At 44.0% G+C, this 22,736-nt stretch overlaps 1 protein-coding gene across 2 annotated transcripts; it reads right to left on the reverse strand.

The window, feature by feature from the left end:
- Positions 1-23: 23 nt before the first annotated feature.
- On the reverse strand, positions 24-22,677 carry n4bp3 (NEDD4 binding protein 3). 2 transcript variants are annotated; one of them, XM_069669189.1, is made up of 10 exons: positions 22,464-22,677; positions 5,253-5,533; positions 4,969-5,140; positions 4,159-4,371; positions 3,867-3,988; positions 3,538-3,733; positions 3,366-3,458; positions 3,018-3,269; positions 2,575-2,833; positions 24-2,244 (listed from the first exon to the last, which is right to left on the reverse strand). In XM_069669189.1, the coding sequence occupies exons 2-10, from the start codon at positions 5,498-5,500 to the stop codon at positions 1,859-1,861; spliced, it is 1,941 nt and encodes a 646-aa protein (XP_069525290.1). In that variant the 5' UTR covers positions 5,501-5,533; positions 22,464-22,677; the 3' UTR covers positions 24-1,858. The 2 variants fall into 2 exon arrangements, with proteins under 2 accessions (XP_069525290.1, XP_069525289.1); XM_069669188.1 differs by lacking the exon at positions 22,464-22,677 and adding an exon at positions 16,427-16,535.
- Between the last annotated feature and the right edge of the window lie 59 nt (positions 22,678-22,736).

Genomic DNA, 22,736 nt, shown 5'->3' on the forward strand with positions numbered 1-22,736 from the left:
CAAAATGAGACGGGCATTTACAATTTTCACACCGCTTCATCAATGTTTATTTTGAATACAAACCAAACATATATATTTATACTGTACAGCTTTAATTCCAGTAAATAGACAAGAGTCACAGTATGTCGAAAGGTCGATTGAGAGCTGGCTTTTGAATGTTCATATATTAATAATAAACAATAATAGAGAACGACTTCAGCTAGGTCATGCATTGGATGTTATTGGCTGGGTATGTGCAACAAATTGCACCAATAAGCAGGGCAGTCATGTTCATCAGTCTAACCTATTGATCGCTTTCACTGCGATCAAAAGATGCAAAAATAGTCCCACTTAAGACAACAGTGTGCTTGGAATACAATGGAGAAAAAGGCAAAATTACAATATGTACAAAATATATAGATCTCACCTGACAGGCAGGAAACAAGTCCAATATTTCTAGTTTCTAAAGTAGGGTACACAGTTTTCTTAATGGAAAACAAATAGTATTTGTACCTTGGCACCAGATAGCTCTAATCCGCGATACTTAACCCAGAGATGCAGCTTTCCTCCACGAGCCCAGGTGGACCCTTCATCAACAAAACCTCCTGCACAGACTGAACAGGTGCTGAGATGTAATAAATCCCTTTAAATCCTTTGGTTACCGTCAAGACTGTACAGCAGTCCAAACCCGGAAAAGTAACTACCATATGAACACAAAAATAGTAATTACATCAATTTGCTTATTTACAGGTTTATAATTCAATAGAAATCAGTCCAGGTGCTGTGTTTTTATAGAATTGACACTACTCTTCTGCCAAGGATACAAGAAAAGACCGTCAGTGCTATTGTGCTCTGTTGAAGGTTATTGGTCCGTTCTTTGCAGGATAAGGGCATCAGATAATCGACAAGGATTCATGGGCAGAGTGGAGGAGGAAATAGGGAAGCCCATTTTTGCCAGGAAAAGAGAAAAATACATCAAATTGTGAGCATGATCAAAAAAATAATCATTAAAGTCACAACTGTTGTATAAAAGTCAAACAATTCTGATAGTAAGTCAACATTTTGCCTTTCGTTGTCTCACACTTTTGACTCAGTAAGTCAACTGTTTGATTTAGTATCTGATCACAATGCATAGTGGATCAAAGGTTTGACTCAGTACCTCCTCGTTATTTACTTAAAGGAGAAATTCTCCCCTGGAAAAAGCCACTGTCAGTCAAAGCTGGTGTTCTCTGTAATTGATAGAAGCAATAATATTTGAAATGTCACCACAGCTGTGGAGAAAGTTGTACAAACAGCTTGTGGTTTTGCCCGTTCTACATTCCTACAAGACCCAGCATGCATTGCGCCCCCCCCTCTGAAAGGAACAGCCCAGTGAGAGATGCTGGAGTGAAATACTACCGTTTCGTACGAGAATATACCAGTGGATCGTCTAAAAAATCTCCGGGTCTGCAGTCTACATTTCAAACCCGATGATTTTGAAAGAGACATGACATTGGAGGCGTGCGGCCTAGATTGAGGAAGTGTAGTTCAGGAAGCTCCCCGGCCTCCGCCAGATGCCGCGTTTTACAAAGTCTGGCAGAGGTTTTCTAGGGCCCATTGGAGAAGCGGATAGCGTCCTCCAAAGGCACAGAGCGAAACTGCATTTTTTTCTACCATAATGGCATGATTGGACTGGGGTTGAAAATTACCATTTACTGATGACAAAAGTAAGTTTTGTCTTTGTGTGTTTTTTTAATTGACTCATATTTAGGACCTATCTCATTTCATTTACCTATCTCAGCTTTCATTTACTATTTTTCCCTTTTCCTGGCACACACACGAGCTTCCATAGAAACCACACTACAGGAAGAAAACAGTTTGCATTGCAAATCAGTCACATTCAAATTTCAGACGATTCAATCCTCTCTATCCAGGGCAAACCAGAGGAAGGTCTGTCCTCTTGTTTTTCATCCGCTCCCTCATTGCTCAGCTCTGGTTCTTCTCTTTCCAGTGTCCCATTTCTGCTCCCCCCTCCTCCTCCTGCTCCTCCTCCTCCTCGTTCTCTGCCTACCCTCAGCTGGTGCAGCTCCCTCTCCAGCTCCTCATTGCGGTAGTACATGTCTAAGTAGCTGGCCTGCAGCTCCTTCTGGTAGCGGATGACCTTGTCCTTTTCTGTCTGCCATGTCTTCTTCTCTTCCTCAAAAGCCATGGCTTGGGCCTCGCTCTGGCGTCTCTCCAGCAGGAGCTCAGCGCGCAGACGCTCCTCTGTAGGGCCCCCGCATCCTCCTGCAACGATAGGTTCACATGGCTTCAACTACAGTTCAACAGAGCCGCAGGGGGAATGTAATGAAAGACATTGGCTGCTGTTTAAAAGTGCAGAGAACTCTGCTCCTGACCTGGTTAGTCCAATAACCTGATTTTGGGTCCAAGTATGAAAACTCAAAATAACCAGACGAGCTGCTGCTTGACAAGAAACCCAGATTAGATGCCTTACTTCCTGACTTACTGTTAGTCCGACATCTGTGGCGTAAAACTAACTTACTTAACCATCAAAGCATGTGATTCAAACATTTCCAGTCGTGTACACACAGGTAAGAGACCGGTACATGAACCTACCTGTCGCCCCAGCTGAAGGACTCTCTTCAGCTCCTTTTTCATCCTCATGTGCAGTCTGAGACGCACGTCTGCGACGCTGTGTCCCCTGCAGGACTAGCTTCAGTGCATCTATCTGTCCCTCCCTGTTGCGCAGCTCTGTGCGAGTCTCCCTAAGCTGCGTCTTCAGCTGGAAGAGCTCACTCAGTTTCTGGGTCACCTCCGCCTGGGAGTCCCTCAGCTGCTGCTTCAATAGTGAGATCTCCCCTGACTTCTGGCAAACCTGAGAGATGGAGTACATGGAAAATAAGGGCAGGAGGAACATATATTTTTACTGGCTCTTTTATCATTTTAACAGGACAAACAAGGAAGGAATTCAGTTATCTCCTCTGTCCCCTGTAATTACTCCTTTTTAAGTGCTTCTGCCTGCCATAAAGAGTCCGTCCTCTGACTTTCCAAGGCCTCACCTCCCACTGCGTCTCCTCCAGAGTGGGACTGGTCCGCTTCACGATGGCTCCGGCCTCCTGGCTCCTTTCCGTTTTCAGGTTGTCAAGCTCCTCCTGCAGCCGGTTCTTCTCCTGCTGGGCCTTGAACAGCTGCAACTGCAGGTTGCGCTGTGAACGCTGGGCATGCTGGGAAACCTGACGCAGCTTGGCAGCATACAGGCGTTTGAGCTCCTCCACTTCCTTCTCCCACAGACGCTGTTTGCCTTCAAACACCTGCATGCGGCGAGCAGATGGGGGTCAGACTTCAAACGAGAGGCAGATGGATGTATAGATTGGTGATGAAGAACAGACGTGTAGAACGATATTCACCTGAACGATGGCTCCCTCACTCTCATCCAGGTTTCTTTTCATCTGTTTCAGCTCATGCTCTTTCTCCACCAGGCGCTCTTCCAGATCTCGGACCTGGAAATGATGATAGACCAATCTGTAAATCATGCTGGCCTACTCATCCTCCTATCCATCCCATCTGCCCCAAACTCACCACTTCCTCCACAGACAGGGAGAGCGTCCATTCATAAGGAGGTGGAGCCTCTCCTCCATATGGAGCCAGACGACTCAGGGTTGCCATACTTCGACAGGCCATCTCCCCTATGGCTCCGCCCCCTGACCCGACAACCTTCGGGCCCAAAGAGGTGCGGTCCAAGGAGCCGATGGTGTTGATGTGGCCCATAGATGCACTGGAGTAAAGAAAGAAACCATTAAAATGTCTCACATTATCATGCCCACACAGTAATTAAGTAAAAAAAAGTTAATTATACCAACACTTCTTCTGAATACAAAAAGGAGCAGAGAAATAATGCAGCAGCCGACCTGATGTGAGCCAGGTGTGGGCGGAAGGGAGGCCGGTACGGCGGGAGGCTGCTCATGGAGTTATGGCCCGAGTCTGACAGGTTATCATCCTCCTGGCTCATCCCACGCACAGAGGAGACGGCCTACACAGTCATCATTATACAGTTATTCATCACTGTAACAGTAATAGGCTGAGAAAAGATTAATTTCAGTCACAAATTATGGCTGAATAAAGAGAAAAAACATGAGCAGGTAACAGAAATCCAGAGGTTTTCTAATCAAGGCTAAACGCTATGATCATGTGTTAGGATACCTTGTTAGCACTAGAAGTCTGTCCTGCATGTCGGGAAGGTGAGGAAGAGGAGGACGAGGTGGAGACAGCTTTGGGGACATGGGCGTAGGCTCTGTGCAGCCCGTTTGAAATGCCCTGGTCCACGTCCTCCGACTTGGAAGACGGATAGAGGTTTTGCATGGAGCTGAAGTTTTTGGGCGTGACAGGCTTGAAGGCAGAAGACCTGAAACGAGCCTGGAGGAGAAAAAAGTTCGAGAAAACTTTTAGAAGCTGAAAAAGACCGGACTCACAGCAAAGGGGGCTGTGCTATGGAACATAAATCACAATGTTTTAATCAATACTGGTCTAACCTCTGTGTTCTTAGTTGATCAATATAAGCAAAAAAAAGTGAGATTTTATTGCGGCGATAAATTCAGGACACAGCAAGTGGCAGATTCTCAATCTCTGACGGTGAGCAGGAAGAGATGTAAGGATGATTTATGCTGCTAAGAGGCTATACCACGAGGGTTGTTTTATCACACAGCAAAAGATGTTTAAATGTGATACTGATCAATTTAACACAGCCCCAGCCTCCACTCACAGGCTGTATTTCATTTATAAAAGGGACTCAATGGGAAGTCATTCATCTGGATCTGTCCATGAATCCATGAATGAAACATCTCCTCCTTATACCTGCAGCTTTAAAGATTACTTTAAGGTGCTTTGATGTAAAACTTGTAAGTTGGCTGAGATGAAAATGAGATAGAAGAGCTTCTCAAGCAAAATCAAGACCTCAAACTTTGGAACAAGTTTAATAACCTATACAAGTAATAAGATATACCTAATATTCACCTTTTCATACTTGCCCGAACTCGGCAGTGAGTTCTTTGTCAGATCGACTTCAGTGCCGTCTTTATTGTACACCTTGGCGTATAAGCTCTCCTCCTCCCGTCCACTGGCGGAGCTGAGACCAGAGATAATGTCCTTCTTGCCGTCGCTGCTTTGGCTCGCTTTAGGCTCTTTCCTGTTACAATGACAGTAAGTGAACTGAGGTCAAGCCCTGTCATGTTTTAGAGTACCTTGTAAATCACTCTCAGCATGTTGTAATGCGTCTGCTTCAATACAGGAACTCTCACCTGGTGATGTTGAGGTAGTTGAGTAGCTCTCTCTGGGTGAAGCCTTTCTTCAGGAGGCCGTTGCTCTGTTTGGGTCTCACCTGGGGAACTGCACGGCTGCCTTTAGTCGGGGACACATCTGGCCTCTCCACTAGACTGCCTACACTTCCCATGCCGCAGCGGGAGGAGAGGGGAGGGGTCGGGAAAGGAGTACGGAAGTTTTTGTTGGGGCCACGGGCTAGAGGAAGAGTCTGGACTGAGGTTGCCATTGGTTACTGGGCTCTGTGGGGGGGCGAGGTGCTCTGTGAAAGAGAGAAAAGGTAAAAAATGAGCTTTGTGTTCAAAGGAAGTAGGTAGACCTGTTCAGAGTAAATAATGAGGTGGTGACCACGCTCTTCATGGAGACATGTTATTATAGTCTTCTGTTGTTTCCTGCTTGCGATCTGTTCGTCCTGGACTTTTAAGGGCTGCAATTAACAATTATGTTTATTACAAGTTATTTTGGTGATTATAATATCCATTCATTATCTATACCTCCAGCTGTCATTGGGTGAGAGGGAGGGTTAAATCCGGACATCGCCAGTCAATCACAGGGCTGACACACAGAGACAGACAGCCCTTCACACTCACACTCACACTCACACCTATGGACAATTTTAGAGTCACCATTGAACCTAACGAGCATGTCTTTGGACTGTGGGAGGAAGCTGGGGTACCCAAAGGGGAACCCACGCATGCACGGGGAGAACATGCAAAGTCCACACAGAAAGGCCCACTTTGTCCAAACCCTTGTTTGAAGTAGGAACCTTCTAGCTGCGAGGCTACAGCAACCAACCACTGCACCACCATGCAGCCCTGATTATAATATCAATTAATGTGTTATTCATGGTCTACAACAATCTGAAAATGGTAAATTTAAGCCAATAACAAAGTCTCTACATCCAAGATGACATCTTCAAACATCTTGTTTTGTCCACCAATCAGTCCAAAACCCAAGGACCTTCAGTTTACATCCACACAAGGCAAAGAAAAGCAGAATTTACACACGTTTAAGAGACTGGAAACAGAAACATGTCGATGTTAAGCAGCTATCACGATTAGCATTTCTTTGTTAATTTAGTGAATTAGCATGCATTTACATCACTGAACTTGCAAATTAAGACTACACAGAGTCTAACGCTGTAGGATTCATCGTCTTGAGCGTCTGTACTAAATTCTTATGCCAATCCATTTAGGACATGTTGAGATATTTCACTGGAAAATTTGGAACTGCTGTTGCCACTCGATAAAATGTTAGAGGCTCAAAAAAACCATTAGGATTAATCCTCTTAGCACCATGAATATGCAGTATGTACCAACCCATTTAAAGGCCTTTTACATTGTGGTGCATTAAGTAAAGTCAGAGGCGTCGCCTAAATGAGTGTGCTTTATCCTCTGGGGACTTTGAATGTTTTTACACAATGTCATGGCTATCCAACCAACAGCTCTTGATTTACATTCTAGTGTGGACCAAAAGTGGTGAACATAACCAACATTACCATTAATAAAGCCGAGCTGCTAGTGTGGCTAAATAATGCAGATCCCTGTCTCTCCCACTTTACTGAAATAAACTCACACATCTCGCCTGTTTGGCACCCTGGTCAGATGTGGAGCCAGCAGACGTTTCATCAGCTGTGTGTCTCTGTACAGACAGCTGTCTCCGAGCACAGCTTCAACAACTCAGCTTCCCACAACATCACAGCAGAACAAACACACACAAACCGCCCTCCATCAAATCCCTGTTTTCATCCAAAACCAATTTAAAACGTATGTTCCGTGATGCACTTGTTACAGCATCAGCCTTGTCTCTCGAATCAAACGACTACAGTATCACGTGAAACATGTACTCTGTGAGGGTCTGAGGACGGGCAGCATATGTCACATCCCAATCCTGTTATGTAACTCTTATCCAACTAGGTTACCACAGCAGGGTTTCTTTAAAAAAAGCAGTGTAAAAACAGACAGAAGTGCTTTGGTAACTGTTCGTATTATGGACAATCTAATCAAGTGCTGATGTCCCGTCTCTCATGAGAGCCACGTGAATCCAAGTTGTGCCTTCATTAGGCTAGCATGGCCTAAATACATTGTCTTCAGACATGATGTCTGAGATTAGGTTTCTAGTCAGGAATGATAAACATTTTCTCTTTTGACTTAAACAGTTGCCCCAGCACCTACCTAAGGCTCTTTATTGTTTTGTCTACTTCATCTTAAGCCTCTTCAGCTCCACGCAGCACATCTACTCTTAACCTCAGCACCATCATCACTTCTCGAATCACCCACATATCCCCACCCTTCCTTCTTTTCAGACAACCTCATTAAGGATCACTATTGATTTCACCCTTTTGACCCCCTCTCTTCCCGTGCATAAACACCCCCAGCAGCCATAAAACCTTCTTGAGACCATAAAACACACAAACACGCAGCGGTCTTTTGGACCATAAACACGACCAGAGGGAGGCAATGTTTCTTTATGTGCTCAGCTAGCTCATGTTGCAATTATAGAACAGGTATAATATCACATTTTTCAGACCATACCTAAATCTTAGGATTCATTAAATTGTGGGAAACTATTAATTTTGATTAATTGTTTATATTAATAATGAAAAATAGTAATTTGAGTGTCCCTATACGCATCAACAAGATGAGCTCTCAAGCCTGCTCCTGCTGGCCCTTGCACTACTGTAAAACAAAAGCTGAACTGTACTGAAAAGTAAAGCTTACATGGTCACTACAGTGGCTTGATTAACTTTTACAAGCACGTTTCAGGTCTCTGGAAATGTTTGAAGCGAAATTAGTTGGACCAAGTGACTGCCTGTAAGGTAGAAAGCCATGCTGTGTAGATAACAAACATGCTTTGTCTAATAAAACATGCAAAAAGAACCCAATATGGTGGAGAGTGTGTTGGCAGGTGCATGGCTTCATGGGAGATCAAACCTGGACTCATCCAAACTAATGACTGGGCCATCCCGCCGCGTAACCGTCAGCTCACAGTGAGTGCACACTCACGGCTCGCACGCTACCTTAAAGCAATTTCTCCCTCGCGCTGTCACACCGATGTACACTATGTGTGAGCACAGACACCCGTGGTGACACGCTGGCTTCTCCTCCTGCTTCTAATACTTTCCACATTTATCAAGTGTTTTGCACTGCCGGCCTCGACAGTTACAACAATTATGCAAATGGTTAAAATAGGCAGAGAGAGCTGTGCAAAGGCAGCTCCAGCCCACTCCACTCAGGGCTCTCCGCCAGGCTGAGATCAAAGCAGCCCAAGCTGCTCATGTTTATATTCATGAGGAACTATTTCCCCCTGATGTAAAACTTTCCACTCAAGCATCCGGCTCCTAATAAGCCCATATAATACAGCCTGAACAATGATCATCAATATAATCAAATAATACTGAGGACGTGGACCTTCTCTGAACGGGAAGACTTCCTGTCTTACTGTTTCCCGGGTCAGACTGAGACATGATGGATACGAGTCCATGCAGGTCATGCTGAGTGTGTATGTGCCTGACACCATATGAATAAACCATGAGTGTGCCGAACATAATGGCCACTGGCCAAGGTCTGACACAGTATTTTTAGGTATGGTATTTTACTGTGTCTCGTTTCTATCTGCAAAAGACACAAGAGGCCAATCGATGTCTGACTGGAAGTTGGGGTGGAGGCGAGGCCGGGTGAGGCAAAGCAATTCCTCTCGGGTAGATAGGGGACTAAAAATCCTGTTAGGGCCGCGACCACAAATCTTGCAGGACTGAAGAAATCTTGCATCCAGTTGTTTTCCATAATTGCCTTCTAGTTTATGGGCCTGAGTAAACCAGGAGACACAGCCAGATTTACAGCCCTGACTAACCAAGGGGCCCTGAAATGCAACACACCTCCTTAAATCACACACACACACACACACACACACACACACACACACACACACACACACACACACACACACACACACACACACACACAAGCATCAAAGCAGTGCTTCCTACCAGCCTTGAACAGTTATGGTCTAATTGAAAAGTGCTCTGTTCTTGATTTATGCTCCTCTCAATGCAGTGACGAGCTCTTTGGAAAGCTGCTACCTTTTATCACATAAAAAGTTTAAGATCAGCGTATCAAAGTGCTGCGTAGGTAACAGACGAGCCTCTCTATCCCTCTGATCTCGTCCCCTTCCACCTGCATCTGCTGCTGCCTCTTTACAATTTTTTACACGGTAAAGTGGAGCTCTAAAGTAAAAATAGAAATTGAAAAAATTACTGACTTTATCCGATTAAACACGTTGGTCAACCTGCAGAATGTCTCTAGAGAAAATATGCTCATGATATCTTATAAGAATTAAAATAATAGCATGTTCCTTTTCTGCGTCCATGTATGTATCATGCATCTTGACATAAATAACATCATTCAGGTCAATACAGTACAGTCCCAGTGATCTAGAGCAGCACATACTTAAGAGGAACGATGTGACCATGCTGCTGAGAGCTGCGAGTCTCTAAAGGGTTTACAGTGAAGGCTTGCTTTTTCTCAGGATGAAATCCTAACTCATCTAGAAAACCATAAAACTGCCACTTTACTGCAATCACAAAGAAAACAAAGCATTTAACCTTCAAAAGGGGGGTTTCAAGGACGCTCGCTCCTAAAACATATTGTAATCAGGTGTCCCATGGGGAAAACAAAGCTTTCACTGGAACGCTTGAGCATGAAGAGGGGACATTTCAAACCCTCAGAAACGCACGGGTCAGCTCCAGGACTGAGACAGAGCAGAGAAGGACAGGGAAGCCAAATTCCAAACATGCTTTGCACAACACAAGCTCGGGCTCGTCAGGTTTTTTGATACACTAAACGCTCACTCCCACGGACGCTCGCTCACACTTGTGTGTGCGCGCGGGTCACTCAGCACAGCCCCGGAAAAAGCATATGCACGGATCGCAGCTCCAGATCCTCTGCCCTCTTCCCTCCGCACTCTCTCTCCCCTGCTCTGTGATCAAAGTTTGTTTACGTTTGTGGGGTAACTTTGCAGGTTACATCTAGAACTCCCACACGGCGCACACTCGGTTACATTATATAAGCTCTATCAAAGCTGTGCTTGCTGGTTTTCACAGCTGTTAGTTGTGTAAAAGACTATAGAGCGATTACCAAATCAGCCACTGGCCTTATTTAATCTATTCTCCTAAGAACTGCAGTATTATCTTCATGGACCAACCAACCACTGCACTGTTATCCCCAAAGCTAGTGTGGCTGAAAAGGGACATTTTAAAATGTTGATCTACTCTGAATTCACAGGCAATGTGATGATTTTGCTGAGTAATTCTGAATGAGATAAAATCCCCCAAAGAAAGAAAAATGTGGTTTTTACGTTTCTAGCAGCAAAGTAGCAGCAAAGAACCATTTTAAGCTAACACTGGTACATTTACAGTGTTTTGATCAGTGCACATTATTCCTGTGAAATAAAGGTATCATTGGAGGAAAAAGTAATTACAGACCACGCTTTATACAAACAAAATGAACAGAACAAGTGACACGTTACAACATGTACTTGATGCAATGTAATCCTTTGGGGCAACCAGGCCCTAGCAAAGCACGTCCACTAAGAGTGCTTGTTTTTGCCACTGACAGGATCAGATTTTTATTCTTAGTTTCTGACAAAGTCATGGAAAGTTCCAGAAATAATTTATACTATTTTGTTTCAACCAGACACAGAAGTCTCGCTCAAGGGGAAGTCTCAATATGAAATCCTATAAAAGGGTTAGTTGTTGGAGGAAGTTGACAGTGGAAACAAGAGTCAGAGTTTTAGAGAGGAGTTTGTGATGTTGGGGGACAGAACACATAGCTTGGTTTATTTCTTTTAGGAGCCTGTCAGTGGCAAAAACAAGCACTTTTAGAAGACGCAGTTGCCCCAAAGGATTTTGTTGAAGTCATTTTCCTTTATGTGCCGGTGATGACTGGTCCAGTTCTAAAACTTTGGGTAACTTTTCATTCGTTGAACAATGTAAAAATACACTAACTATCCTTTTGATCGAGCTGAACGATGGTGCAGTCCAGGGTGTACCCCGCCTCTCGCCCAATGACAGCTGGTAAAGGCTCCAGCCCCCCAGATGGATTGGTCCTTTTATCCGACCAGTGCAAACTTTTCAACAAGTAAAAATCAGAATTATCCCAAACAATATATTTGTGAAATCTAATTCATGTAAAACTCAAGTGCTACTTTGATCTGACACCTGGCGTTTGAACTGTCTATATTTGTCAGCAGCAGCAGGGTAAGCCATGCCAGAGGCCGACTGGGAAGGAACCATCCTGTGAACCAGAGGAAAGCTCCACTCTCTGATTGACTTTTACATGCTAGCGTGTAATGAGTGAGTTTGTCTCTGGCTGTGGGGCATGACAGCAGACGAGTGCTCGGCAGCAGCCTGTAATTGTTAGCAGGTTATTCATTATGGATGGGAGACAATCAGGCAGACAGACCTCTTTCCTCTCCACAAACCCTGAGGCCATCCAGAGGAGTCAAAGCGTTAAGAGCAGGGTCATGAAATGTTCCCCTTTCTGTGCCCTCTGAAGGGCAGCTTGTGTCATGTACGTCATAAATCTGCAAAATCTGACGAGACACAAATCAGACATGGAAATTTAGTCAGTGCCTCAGGCTGAAATACCTCGAGGTGATACTTGTCTTCTGTTTTCTGAATGAAAGCGGACAGAACTGGGCATGAAGGTCGACTTTCATTTCTTGACACTCGAGATGAGGAGCGGTCTCTCTGTGAATTATGGGACGTAAATCACTGGCTGTTGGATGTGCTGGTGCTAAAGCTGAAGGCCCAGTGTTCACGCTCACACTGTTTCCATTGATGACCAACACTCGGGTCTTTACAGAGGTCAAAAGGTCATATTTGGTCATGGCGGTGGAAACAGGGCGCTATTGAGCAGACAGACAGTTCAGAAGCAGACGCAGACGATTCATTCTGACAAGGGAGAACTGGGGAATACTGGAGACACTGCAGTTGCTTATCAGCCCTGAAATTTAACACAGTTTCATCACAACACAGGTAGTAGTTACGCTCAATGTGTGAGCTGTTACAGAGCATTTTCAGAGCTGGATTGATTAAAATAAAAGTCTATCAATACTGTCCGATGTGTGAGATAGATGACCAAGAATGAAGAAGAAAGAAATGCATGAAACTTTTTGTGTGCAAGAATTGTTTCTGTTGCTACTCCAAGGATAGAGAGTTAGGATATCAAGCAAATTTCTAAGCATTACACCAGGCTTAGTTTTTATTGTCCTACAGCTCTTTAGAGATCCCACAGTCCTGATCCAGCCTGGCTCTGACCGGGACTCACTCCACTAAATCAGCTGTCAAGACTCACCTCAGACTCCCCCTGAGGAGGTCCAGCCAGGGTGGGTTTCCTCACTTTGCATCTATTAGCCTATCGACAGTGGTCTGCCGTGTGCTTTGGCCTTTACAGCCTCTGCTGACGGTACAGTATTGTATTTCTGCACAGAATTCAATTACTGGCTCTGACTACAGTACAAACACTGGGGTTATCTGGGGTGACTGGTTGCACTGGTGTTTCATGGAAAGCTATTGATCTGGATCTGCCTGATGTTACATAAGGCAGAATTGTGTTCACAGGACCACCTCTTATCTTAAATTGTGTTATTACTGTTTTATTTATGGGGGCATCTGTTCAATATCAAGCCTGATCTGGTTCTCGTCCAGGAGGGTAACGAGTTTGTTTTGTTAATATAAAAGAATTTTCAGTTTGTGGTGTGAAACGGGATTGATTGCATAATCTCTAACACTGTTTAGATGAATGTCTGTGTTGATCCCGCTGTGAGGTTACAACTTTAACCTCTATGGATGTCCGTGTGTGTGTGTGTGTGTGTGTGTGTGTGTGTGTGTGTGTGTGAAAGAGAGAGAGATTAGTAGGCTACCAGCAGCATCAGGATAAGTAAGCTGCTGACCTCAGTGTTGTTTTAAGTAACATCCACTTGCCCTTCACTCATCCCACACATGAACAATTACACACTCACACAAAGCACACAGAACAAAGCACACGCACACACCCACAACTAATCTATACATTTAATAAAAGATAATAAAGGAAAATTTCTGTTCCTTCAATAAAATAGACTTTTTGATGTTATATGTATCGAGCAACAACAGCATGTCTCTGATTTTGGGGAATAATCTCCAAATGATTTCAACAACTGACTGTTAAATTCTGCTTCCCATGTTTGCAACACCTGCCAACCTATGTGTGATCACCAGCAGCTAATGTAGTTAATAATTACAAAGGTTGTAAATTTAACACTTCAAATTGTGAACACAAGAGGTCCTTGAATTCAAACAGAGTTAGACCAGCAAAGCCTTAGCTAGCTAGCTAACTAATTAAGCTAACGCTAGCTCTATGACTTGCAGTATTGTCTCTGGCGGAGTTATTAGATAACAGTAAAGAACTGTATAACAGTGGTCTTAAAAAGCACCTTGATGGCTACAAAGCCTACATGCAGTTTTGCTAATAAACTGAGGCTAACGCTGCATTTTCATTGTTTAAGTCAGCATCGACACCAGACATGATAAAAATAAAAAATAGCATTGTTGTTGTACAGCAATGCAAAACTAGTTTGACCTAGAATTATGAGTAAGATAAAAGAAAATATAAAATAGAAGACTGTTATTTGATTCAAACAAAACCTGGCTCAGCTACTTAGCTCACTTTTACATATTTTCAAAGATTAGCTTTTACCTCTTTAAGTAACAAGAGAAAAAGCTCCAGTGCTATTCCAGGTAACATGAGCTGAGGTTGTTTACTCCCAATGCGACTTTTTGGCTATTTTGTGAAGGATCAAATCTTTCTGAAAATAAGGAATTACTAAATCTCATTTGACCACATGACAAACAATAAACAGTATTGTCCTGCTTGGGATATTAACTATATTTTAAGGTGATGCACTTCAGAGTTATGCCTGAGCACCATAACTAGTCTAACTACTCCTGAACTAGATGGGATGATACATCTTACAATCCTGGAGGTATGAACGTATGAGGTATGTACGATGTTCTGGTATTATGATCTAAAATGCCTGGCATGATGTAAGTACGAGCTATAATTAACAAGATGTTTACTTCCTGTTAACTTTGCAGCCATGGGATGATTTGTGTAATTTCATCAGCCATATCTGAGATATCAAACTAGATAAACACATATTTTCAGTCTTTCCATGATGTTATCGAGGAAGTCGACAACTGTAAAAACAGCTCCACAGAAATATTTCACCACCTCACTTCGTTGGAATCTGTGAGAAGGCAAACAACAAAGTGGCATGGTATTTATTTCACCTGATCTTGGGTCCGGTTCAACTTCTCTATTTGGTTTCTGTTCACCTTGTTAGCCTGCACAGTACAGATCACAGTGTTTGCCCACTGCTGGTATCAGCAGAGCCGTGTTTTAATGTGGGGCAGAGGTTCAGAGTGAAGAATGTACAGGGAGAGATGTGAGGAAAGAAACACATTCCTGACATTTCTCTCTGGGTAATTATTAATGTGCCTTCACATTACATGTACAGCACTGATATGGGCGACTGAGAGGGCCCCTTCTCTCTGCTGCAGGCCCTGAATCGTTGTTTTGGGTTGTTTGAAAAAAAAGAAAACAACAGTGTCTATTGTTGGAGTCGCCATGAGAGCATTGTGGGTAATATTAGACATTTAATGGCTGATAACCCTACCTCATAATCAGAGCTTGGGAGCCATATAGAGTTAAATTAAGCCGATAAAGACAAAAGCACAGGAGCTAGCTTCTTATTAAACTCATTATAGCGATAATGGGAGGGAAATAAGCGGAGTCTCTCTCTCTTTTCTCTCTGTGGCTTCTTTGTTTCCTGGAGCGGTTCATGTAGGAGTCACTGTTCTGTGATTACAGCGATAGAAAATCAAGTGGTTCCCACGTCGACCCACACCTGAACCAGTTTCGCTTAACTGCTGCAGTGAAGGTGAATGCATCCATCCACACTGTTAGACCACACAAACACAAGCAGGGAAATGTGTGCTGCAGCTGAAAATTGATCAGGATTCAGACGAACACACAGATATGACTGCTTTAATGCTTTCAGAAAAAAGCGCACAGATAAAAAGCGGATCACATCCCAAACATTTCCTTTGATCTAATCTTCACTTTAACACCAGAAGACGAGCAATACGGGCTGCGTGTCAGGTAGTAAACACTGATGCTGACACAAGCTGACACGGAGTCAGAGCCTCAGCACTTTTTCCTCCTGTGGAGTTTCTCTGTAAATAAAGCGAGTGTTTGGTGTTTGTAAGTGCACACAGTGGGAACTACTGAAAATTGCCTTGTTCAGCCAGCTCGGGTCACAACTTCACTGTTAACAATGACTACAGGGAAACAAGAGAACGGGAGAGAAACATCAACATGATTTCACCTTGTGTGACGTTCTGCCTCCAGCTGTACAATTCTTTGAAACATAATCTGTATGAACAAAGTCAGTCCATTGAAACCTTGTTACCCAGCTCGAGTACAACATTGAGCCACGAATAGTCCTCAGGGGGAATTCCAGGGACACAAATAGACCATCAGACCAGCAATCGTTGGAAAAACAAGAAGAATGCATGGAAAGAGGGTTTAATGAGGAAATCAAGATGCGCAGCTCAGCGGAGCAAATAATCCTATATATCGTTCTTAAAGCACAATGTGGCTCCATGTTGAGACATTTAATAATTAACAGAGAATTAGCATATTTGTTCAGCGCTGGGAGTGAATGGGGAGTCTGAGGCTGCGGCTCAGTGTGACGTCATTTACCCAGAAGACTGAGTTAAAAAGTTAGCTAATTCCAATGCAGCACCACTGCAAACAAGCGAACCCCGCCGTGGGCTGAGTCATTAGCAATCAGGCTGCTTTCCTCTTCTCTCTGCAGCTTAAGCTGTTCTTTGACAATGCAGCTTTAAATCTCTGCCAGTTTAGAACATATTGAGCATGCTGGGATTTAAATAAGACAAACTGTCCTAGCAGGAAGCTGACAGCTTAGTTTAGAAGAGTTTGGTTACTTTCAGAATCATTATATTGACTTACTTAGCCAAAAAAGAAAAACAGAAATGAGGCAAGCAGGTATAAAAATATAAGTAGAGAAAAAATGGGAAAAAAATGTTTACCTGTCTGTTTGTCCACCTGTGACTTCACTCCTCTGCTCCTGATCCCATGCTCACTCTATTTCTCTCTCTATCTGTCACATACTCGCGCTACTGATTATCTCGCCACATGACTTCCTGTTTCTCTGTCTGAGATGACAGTTGGGAGGTGTGGACTGGAGGGAACCGCGTGGTCCCAACCGCTGACCTTCAAGCCACGACAGGATGACACAGAACTAAATAGACACCTAAGCTGATCTTAAGCCACGCGTGAGGACGGTTGCAAGACAGGCAACAGCATCACTGGAGATTTACCTGCGAACTGGGAGAAATCACCAAGTTGACCTGAGTCTGCCTTCATTCCCCTGTTACTTTCTGGTTCTTTCCTGCTCACCCTACACCCTCTCCCTTTTCCTTTCCTTCCCCGCCTCACCTGCTCATCTCTTTGTGCACTTTGAGCTCTCTCAGGGGCCGGTGTTGTCGGACTTGTTCTCCCAGTTCCAGAAACAAAAGCCCCGCATGTGAGCCAAGCTTTGAGGCGGTCAATCCAGACCGTGCATTGACATACGAGAGCCAGCGTCACCGGACAAATGCCAACAATGCAATCTCTGTTGTTTGCTCAAGGATCATTCGAAAATAATGAGGGATCTGACTTTGTTTGAAAGACGGACAGCAGGGACACAGAGAAAGAAGGATGAGGGGAGGAAATAATAAGATGAGGAACAAGTGGAAAATGTGAGCATGTGGGGGTTGTCTCAGCGTGGACCGTCTGGACAATAGCCTGAGTGTAAGACTTTTTTCCTGAGGCCGGGTTACTGGACGGGTTCTGCACCGTGTCATATAACATAACTAAAACTGGAGACGCTTGCATCTGAGTAGGGAGAAAAGAGAAGGCATTGTTCTCAACTCCTTGAACAGAAGAGAGCAACCCCTTTCTTCTGTCTTGGCCATAAGATGTAGGACACAGTGAGGAGAGTGAGGGAGGTATCTGGACTTCTTTAAGCTGGCACCAATAGGTGGGCACACAGGAATCCCAGCTAATAAAGCACCTTGCCAACCAGAGATGCACAATGTAGAGATTGGCAAGCTATTAAAGGCATTCCAGAGCAAGAATGTGGAGTTTTTTGTGGCGCCCTTTGGACTGCCCGTGCAATTCGAAGAAAAATCAGCTGAAAAATGAAAAGAGGGGATAACCCCATCAAGTCTGGCAGCCCAATCTAACACTGGAGCAGGTGCCGCTGTAGCCCTGTCATTACCTCTGGGGCCCACGGGCATATCCAGTCTCAGATTCCTCAGATTCTCAGTTGTAAGTCTCCCAGCTGACAGACAAAGATGCTCCAACAAGAAAGCTCTGGGAGCCTAGAGGAGTGGTGAAGTTGTTGCAAGAGTGTGTGGATGGAAAAATAGCAGCAGGAGGAGAGAGGACAGGATAAAGAGAGAAACATCACACAGGAATGAGTAGAGGCCTGCTAACAGGTACTGTACCTGTCCGACCAGTGAACTAGACAAGACGACAACCAAGGCTAGACTCATTTCCTCTCCCTAAGCTCTCCAGGACAATAACATTACAGGGAGCAGCTATGGGAGGCAACTGCATGTCTGGTTCTACAAAATAACTTCCTGTGTCAGACACTCACCTCTGTGAGCTGGACTATCTTTGGTCACAGAGACAGATTCCACAATAAAAGAAAAAATAAAGAATAACCCCATTCTTATAGCTACAGTTGTGACATTTAGGGATACGATTATTTGTTTTATGGCCAAGAGATTGATGCGAACATTGATTCCCTTCATTGTTTCTACAGTAAACATAAAGCTAGAACAAACATATATTTAGCTTAGCTTAGCTTAGCACAAAGACTGGAAACATGATAAAACAGCTAAGTATAAAAAGAGATGGTAACAAAATCCAACTACCAGCACCCCTAAAGCTTACAATGAAACACATTTTGTTGTATTTGTATTAAAAACTTTAGTGTAAATAGAGAAATGTATGTGTTTCAGTTTCCAGTCTTTATGCTAAGCTAAGCTAACCGCCTGTTGAGTAGATAATATCCAAAATTACCAAACATATATGAATGAGGTATCTATCTTCTCAGCTTACTACCAGCAAAAACATGAAGTGCAAAAATGTGTAATTTTACAAAAAACAACAAAGCAGACAGGTAAAAGATGATTATTAAAGGACCAACCTGTTTGACTGTGTGAGACATGCACAGGTCACGTTAACTGGATCAACCATCTACCGTATTGATTTTATTTAAAAGAACATGATGTGACAGCAAACAGAAAGGCTGTGTTTTAGAGAACAGAGCTGCGGCTGCTTTGACGACTGCACTTGTTCACTCAGATATAAATAAACAACAATGCCCACTCGCAGAGGAGGGCTTCGACTCGTGGCCTTTTGTTCTGTAACACTACAACTCTTCAGACTAAATAAAAGAGACACGGGCCAAGTACTCTGCACACAAATAATTCTTCCAAACACGCACACAATCACACACACGCAGGGTAACCATTGCTGCAGATAGACTATCTATAGAAGGCAGGTGAGTGCGGGTGCTTCTCACAGGGAGATAAGGCCAATCAATAAAAACACGAGGAAGCGATAAGGCTGAGCTGAGGTAAACACTCGAGGGCTGACTCACGGGGGGAAAAAGGCTACGTTCGTTAACAAAACAATAGTCTCAAGATGAAATGGTGCCCCAGTTAGCGGAAGAGAGCGGCTATTTCTGTCTGCCCTCTCAGTTTGTGACATTTAAAGACAATGGTCACAGCAGGGGGTCCGTCCACCCTCCTACACTCTCAGACCTCTTCCCTCTGAAGGTCAGGGGGTCCCTCCTGTCCCAGAAGGTTAAAACTATTGTTCAGCAGTGAGGTGGTGAGTCAACCAATCATAATGTTAGTAATTACCCAGCAGACACTGGGAACAGTAGACTTTACTGTGATTAAATATTAAGTAAGTGCCGGGTCTGGTGCATCTGGCAGCAGAAGACATTTTGATTGACAGATAAAAGCATGTGGGCCACCAAGCTAGTTTTTCTTTAAGCCAAATACACCCATGCACATTCACACCTACTCCTATATACTATCAATGCGTGGTGCTGCGTGCTTTCCAGGAGTTATTTTGTGAATGTTTTCAAATGTACATGCATTTTTCTGGCAAATAATGTTGCTATCTATAAGCTTCATCAAAAAAATGTCAGTTGCTTTTTTATACGTCCAGAAAACACAGCAACTTTGTCAGATGCTTTGTGGTGTGTTTCTGACCACCTGATGACTTTAAGTCCCACATTTCATCTTCTTTTAGCTCTGTTTTGGTCTCCTCCTCCTTGGAATATCTGGCCCTTTAGCTGCTAAATGAACAATTATTTTCCCCAGCTAGTAGCTAACCAAGTCTGTCTCCCATTGGGTGACAGGTACGGAACATTCGGCCTTTAGAAAAACCAAAGCAGTAAAGTTACAGACAGTAAACTAAACCACGCACAGAAAAAAGTGCAAAGTTGGTGATCATTTTATGAGTTTGTCACTTTTAGCATTACACACAGTCATCTGAGAAATTGTTATTATACGTTAAGTGCATCTTTTAGTTGACTCTAGAGTCACTCAAAGTGACTAAAGTTGTAGTTTAAAATCTGTCAACGGTCATGTCAGAAAAGTAAACATATCGTCAGCTATAAGGAACACCTGCCAGTTTAAAGTAATCATTAACCTGGGTGTGTTCTTTGTTTTGGCACTAAAATAATTCAGTTGAAGGCTGTGAGCTCTGAATCTTGACCCAGATAATATGTGTAAATCAATGCTTTACTGAGGCTAATAAAACCTGAGCTGCTAGTAAACTCACATAAGACTGTGAGCATAACCACGTGTTTGTGCAGACTAGGAGTTAATGCAGTCAAACAATTGATCACTAATGCAAAGTACCATTTACTGTCATAGCTTTAAACTAAACAGCCTCATGTCCAACAGTAGCAGAATCCAGACATGCAGCCCTGCACGTCCGGCCAAATCCCACAGTGATTTTATTAACCCGGCGCGGCTTTAATCGCAGCGACAGACGGCTCAGAGAGCGTATCAGTCCAGCCACAGGCGGAGGGCTGACCGCCGAGTGAAAGCTTTAAGTGTAAGACCATGACACTTTCTCCTCTGAGCGATCAGGCACGGCCTTGTCTATAAAGAGTCTATGAGATGAGCGCAGACAGGAGAGAGAGAAGGGGGTAACAGGATAAGCAAAAAGATTGGGGGCAGACAATGAGAAAGTGGGGAGAAAGGGGAGGGGAAATAGACCGAACCTGGTGAGTGCAAGAAGGGCTGATTAGTGTTTGATTAGCTGGCCGGCCTGAGGGGAAATCTCTGTCAACCAGCACAGTGCCTTTACAACTGTGCTCTCCCTGCTACACCATCTGGACTGTACTATGCATGACTGACCTGCTATGCACCTACACGCAACAAGAAAAAGCCTGACACTTTATTATGCTGCGGTTCACAGTGGTGAAAGGATGTTGGATATTTGGCTTCAGACAGGGCAAAGTATTTAGTTGCACCTTTATTTAAGCTTTACATCAGTACTAACAACAAAACACTGTGTGGGATAGGAAGGCGTGGAGTTTATTCAAAATCACTGTGCTGCATGGAAATCAGTTTATTTCTTCCTCTCTTAAGGCTGGGCAATACTAAGCAAATGGTCAGCAGACATCCCGGCGTTCAGCAGAATTAGTGTTTCATCAGCTGCCAGTGATTTAAGGAGATGTAGTATGCACAAACACACACACATACACAAACGCGCGCTCACACAGGGGAGTGTCAACCCCCTGGGAGCTCAAACAGCTGAACGAAGACATCACATCAGCTGTTCGCCCGATTCTGCTGAGAGAGAGCAGCAAAGAGACGGACCGTGCTAATAGGTTGTCATTAAAACTCTCATGTAAAGCTTTAAGCTAACAGATGGGCTTGATATACTTCAGATCTAGCATGATTTCTATTTTGATATCCCAATTCATATAATGTGATGATGTAAAACTATGGAAATAAACCACACAGTAAACTCAAAGACAGGCCTAAACCGTCACAGCTCTAACTGCATTATGTGAACTGTTCTGGTTTGTTTTTGGAGTTGATGATAAAGGAGAGCTGATGGCACAATACTATCTCTCAGTCACCTCTGTGTCACACTTAAGGGGGCTGCATGGGATGGAGGAATGCATTTTTGTGCGATGACTTTAACCCTAAACAACACTTAAGCTGTCTCACTGATTGCCATGCAGTGATCGGTCATACTCATTCACATGGCAGCTGTATATCACAACAGTGTATCTAAATTACAGGAACAGTCTCAACACAGTCTCCAACAATGTCTGTTGCCCCTCTGTTGTCAGACGTGCTCCTTCATTTGCGTCATCACGCACCCATAACCACCACACTCAAAAGGACTCTCCCTGCAACGCTCCATGAGTCCACAGGTCAGAGGTCACCTGTGGCCTCTGGTCTCCAGGACAACAGTCTGGAAGTCCCCAAGACTGAGCCGGTGTCTCCCCCACTCCACCCACACACACATACTCTCTCACACAGAAACAGCTTTTGTCCCCAAAGTCTTGAGCTTCAAAAGAGAGCCTGGAGTGTGAGCGTCAACCCAAACATTTACAGCCAAACACTTCTCAATACACTGCAGTGGAAGAGTAGGAGACCACCATAGCTGCAGAGTGACAGGAAATAAATGGCAGAAAAATCATGGTTCATCCATCAGTCACACACACACACACACACACACACACACACACACACTTTCAAATCCCAAGACAACAGTGAAAACAAATTGTAAGGATTAACCCTGATTTAGGGACCAACACTGTGATCCAGCTAAAAGTAACACTGTGACTTGTTTACAGGCTTTTAACTACACAGACAAGCACCTCTCTAAGCTCATTCAGGTATAGTCTGCAGAAAGTTTTTAGCATCCCCATGGATCACAACAAACATGCACTATTTCTGACACAGATTCCGGCTGCATGCGCACTGCAGACATGAACGGATCACCAAAAGATTATAAAAAATTGGCGCTCACCATATTCAGCATGCAGGACATCTCTCGGACCAGCTTGAGTTATCTGCTGCAGTTCGGGTCCTCGCTTGTTATATAATGAAACAAAGTGCGTTTACGTGGCTCCGCAGGATATTTTCCAGGACTTAAAGTGGAGCAGCAGACAGGGATCAGAGCTGCTGGCGGCGAGCAGAGTGAGCAGCGCACACTGGGACTGACTCTTTTCCCTCTCAGAGGTTTGAACAGCGCAGGGGAGAGTGAGAGGGAGCACGAGAGGCTGAGGAACATGTGCCTGCG

Source organism: Semicossyphus pulcher, unplaced genomic scaffold (genome assembly GCF_022749685.1).
Source record: "Semicossyphus pulcher isolate SPU_LCO1_2020_fin unplaced genomic scaffold, fSemPul1.0.p SCAF_2, whole genome shotgun sequence".
In the NCBI taxonomy this organism is placed as follows: domain Eukaryota; kingdom Metazoa; phylum Chordata; class Actinopteri; order Labriformes; family Labridae; genus Semicossyphus; species Semicossyphus pulcher.

What these genes read in the sequence shown, in the direction of transcription:
- n4bp3 (XM_069669189.1), bottom strand. Translation starts at nt 5,500, where the DNA reads ATGGCAACCTCAGTCCAGACTCTTCCTCTAGCCCGTGGCCCCAACAAA. An exon ending in CCCTGTCTGTGGAGGAAGTG is followed by an intron (nt 3,459 to 3,537) that starts GTGAGTTTGGGG and finishes CATCATTTCCAG; the next exon opens with GTCCGAGATCTGGAAGAGCG. An exon ending in TCCTTCAGCTGGGGCGACAG is followed by an intron (nt 2,245 to 2,574) that starts GTAGGTTCATGT and finishes CTATCGTTGCAG; the next exon opens with GAGGATGCGGGGGCCCTACA.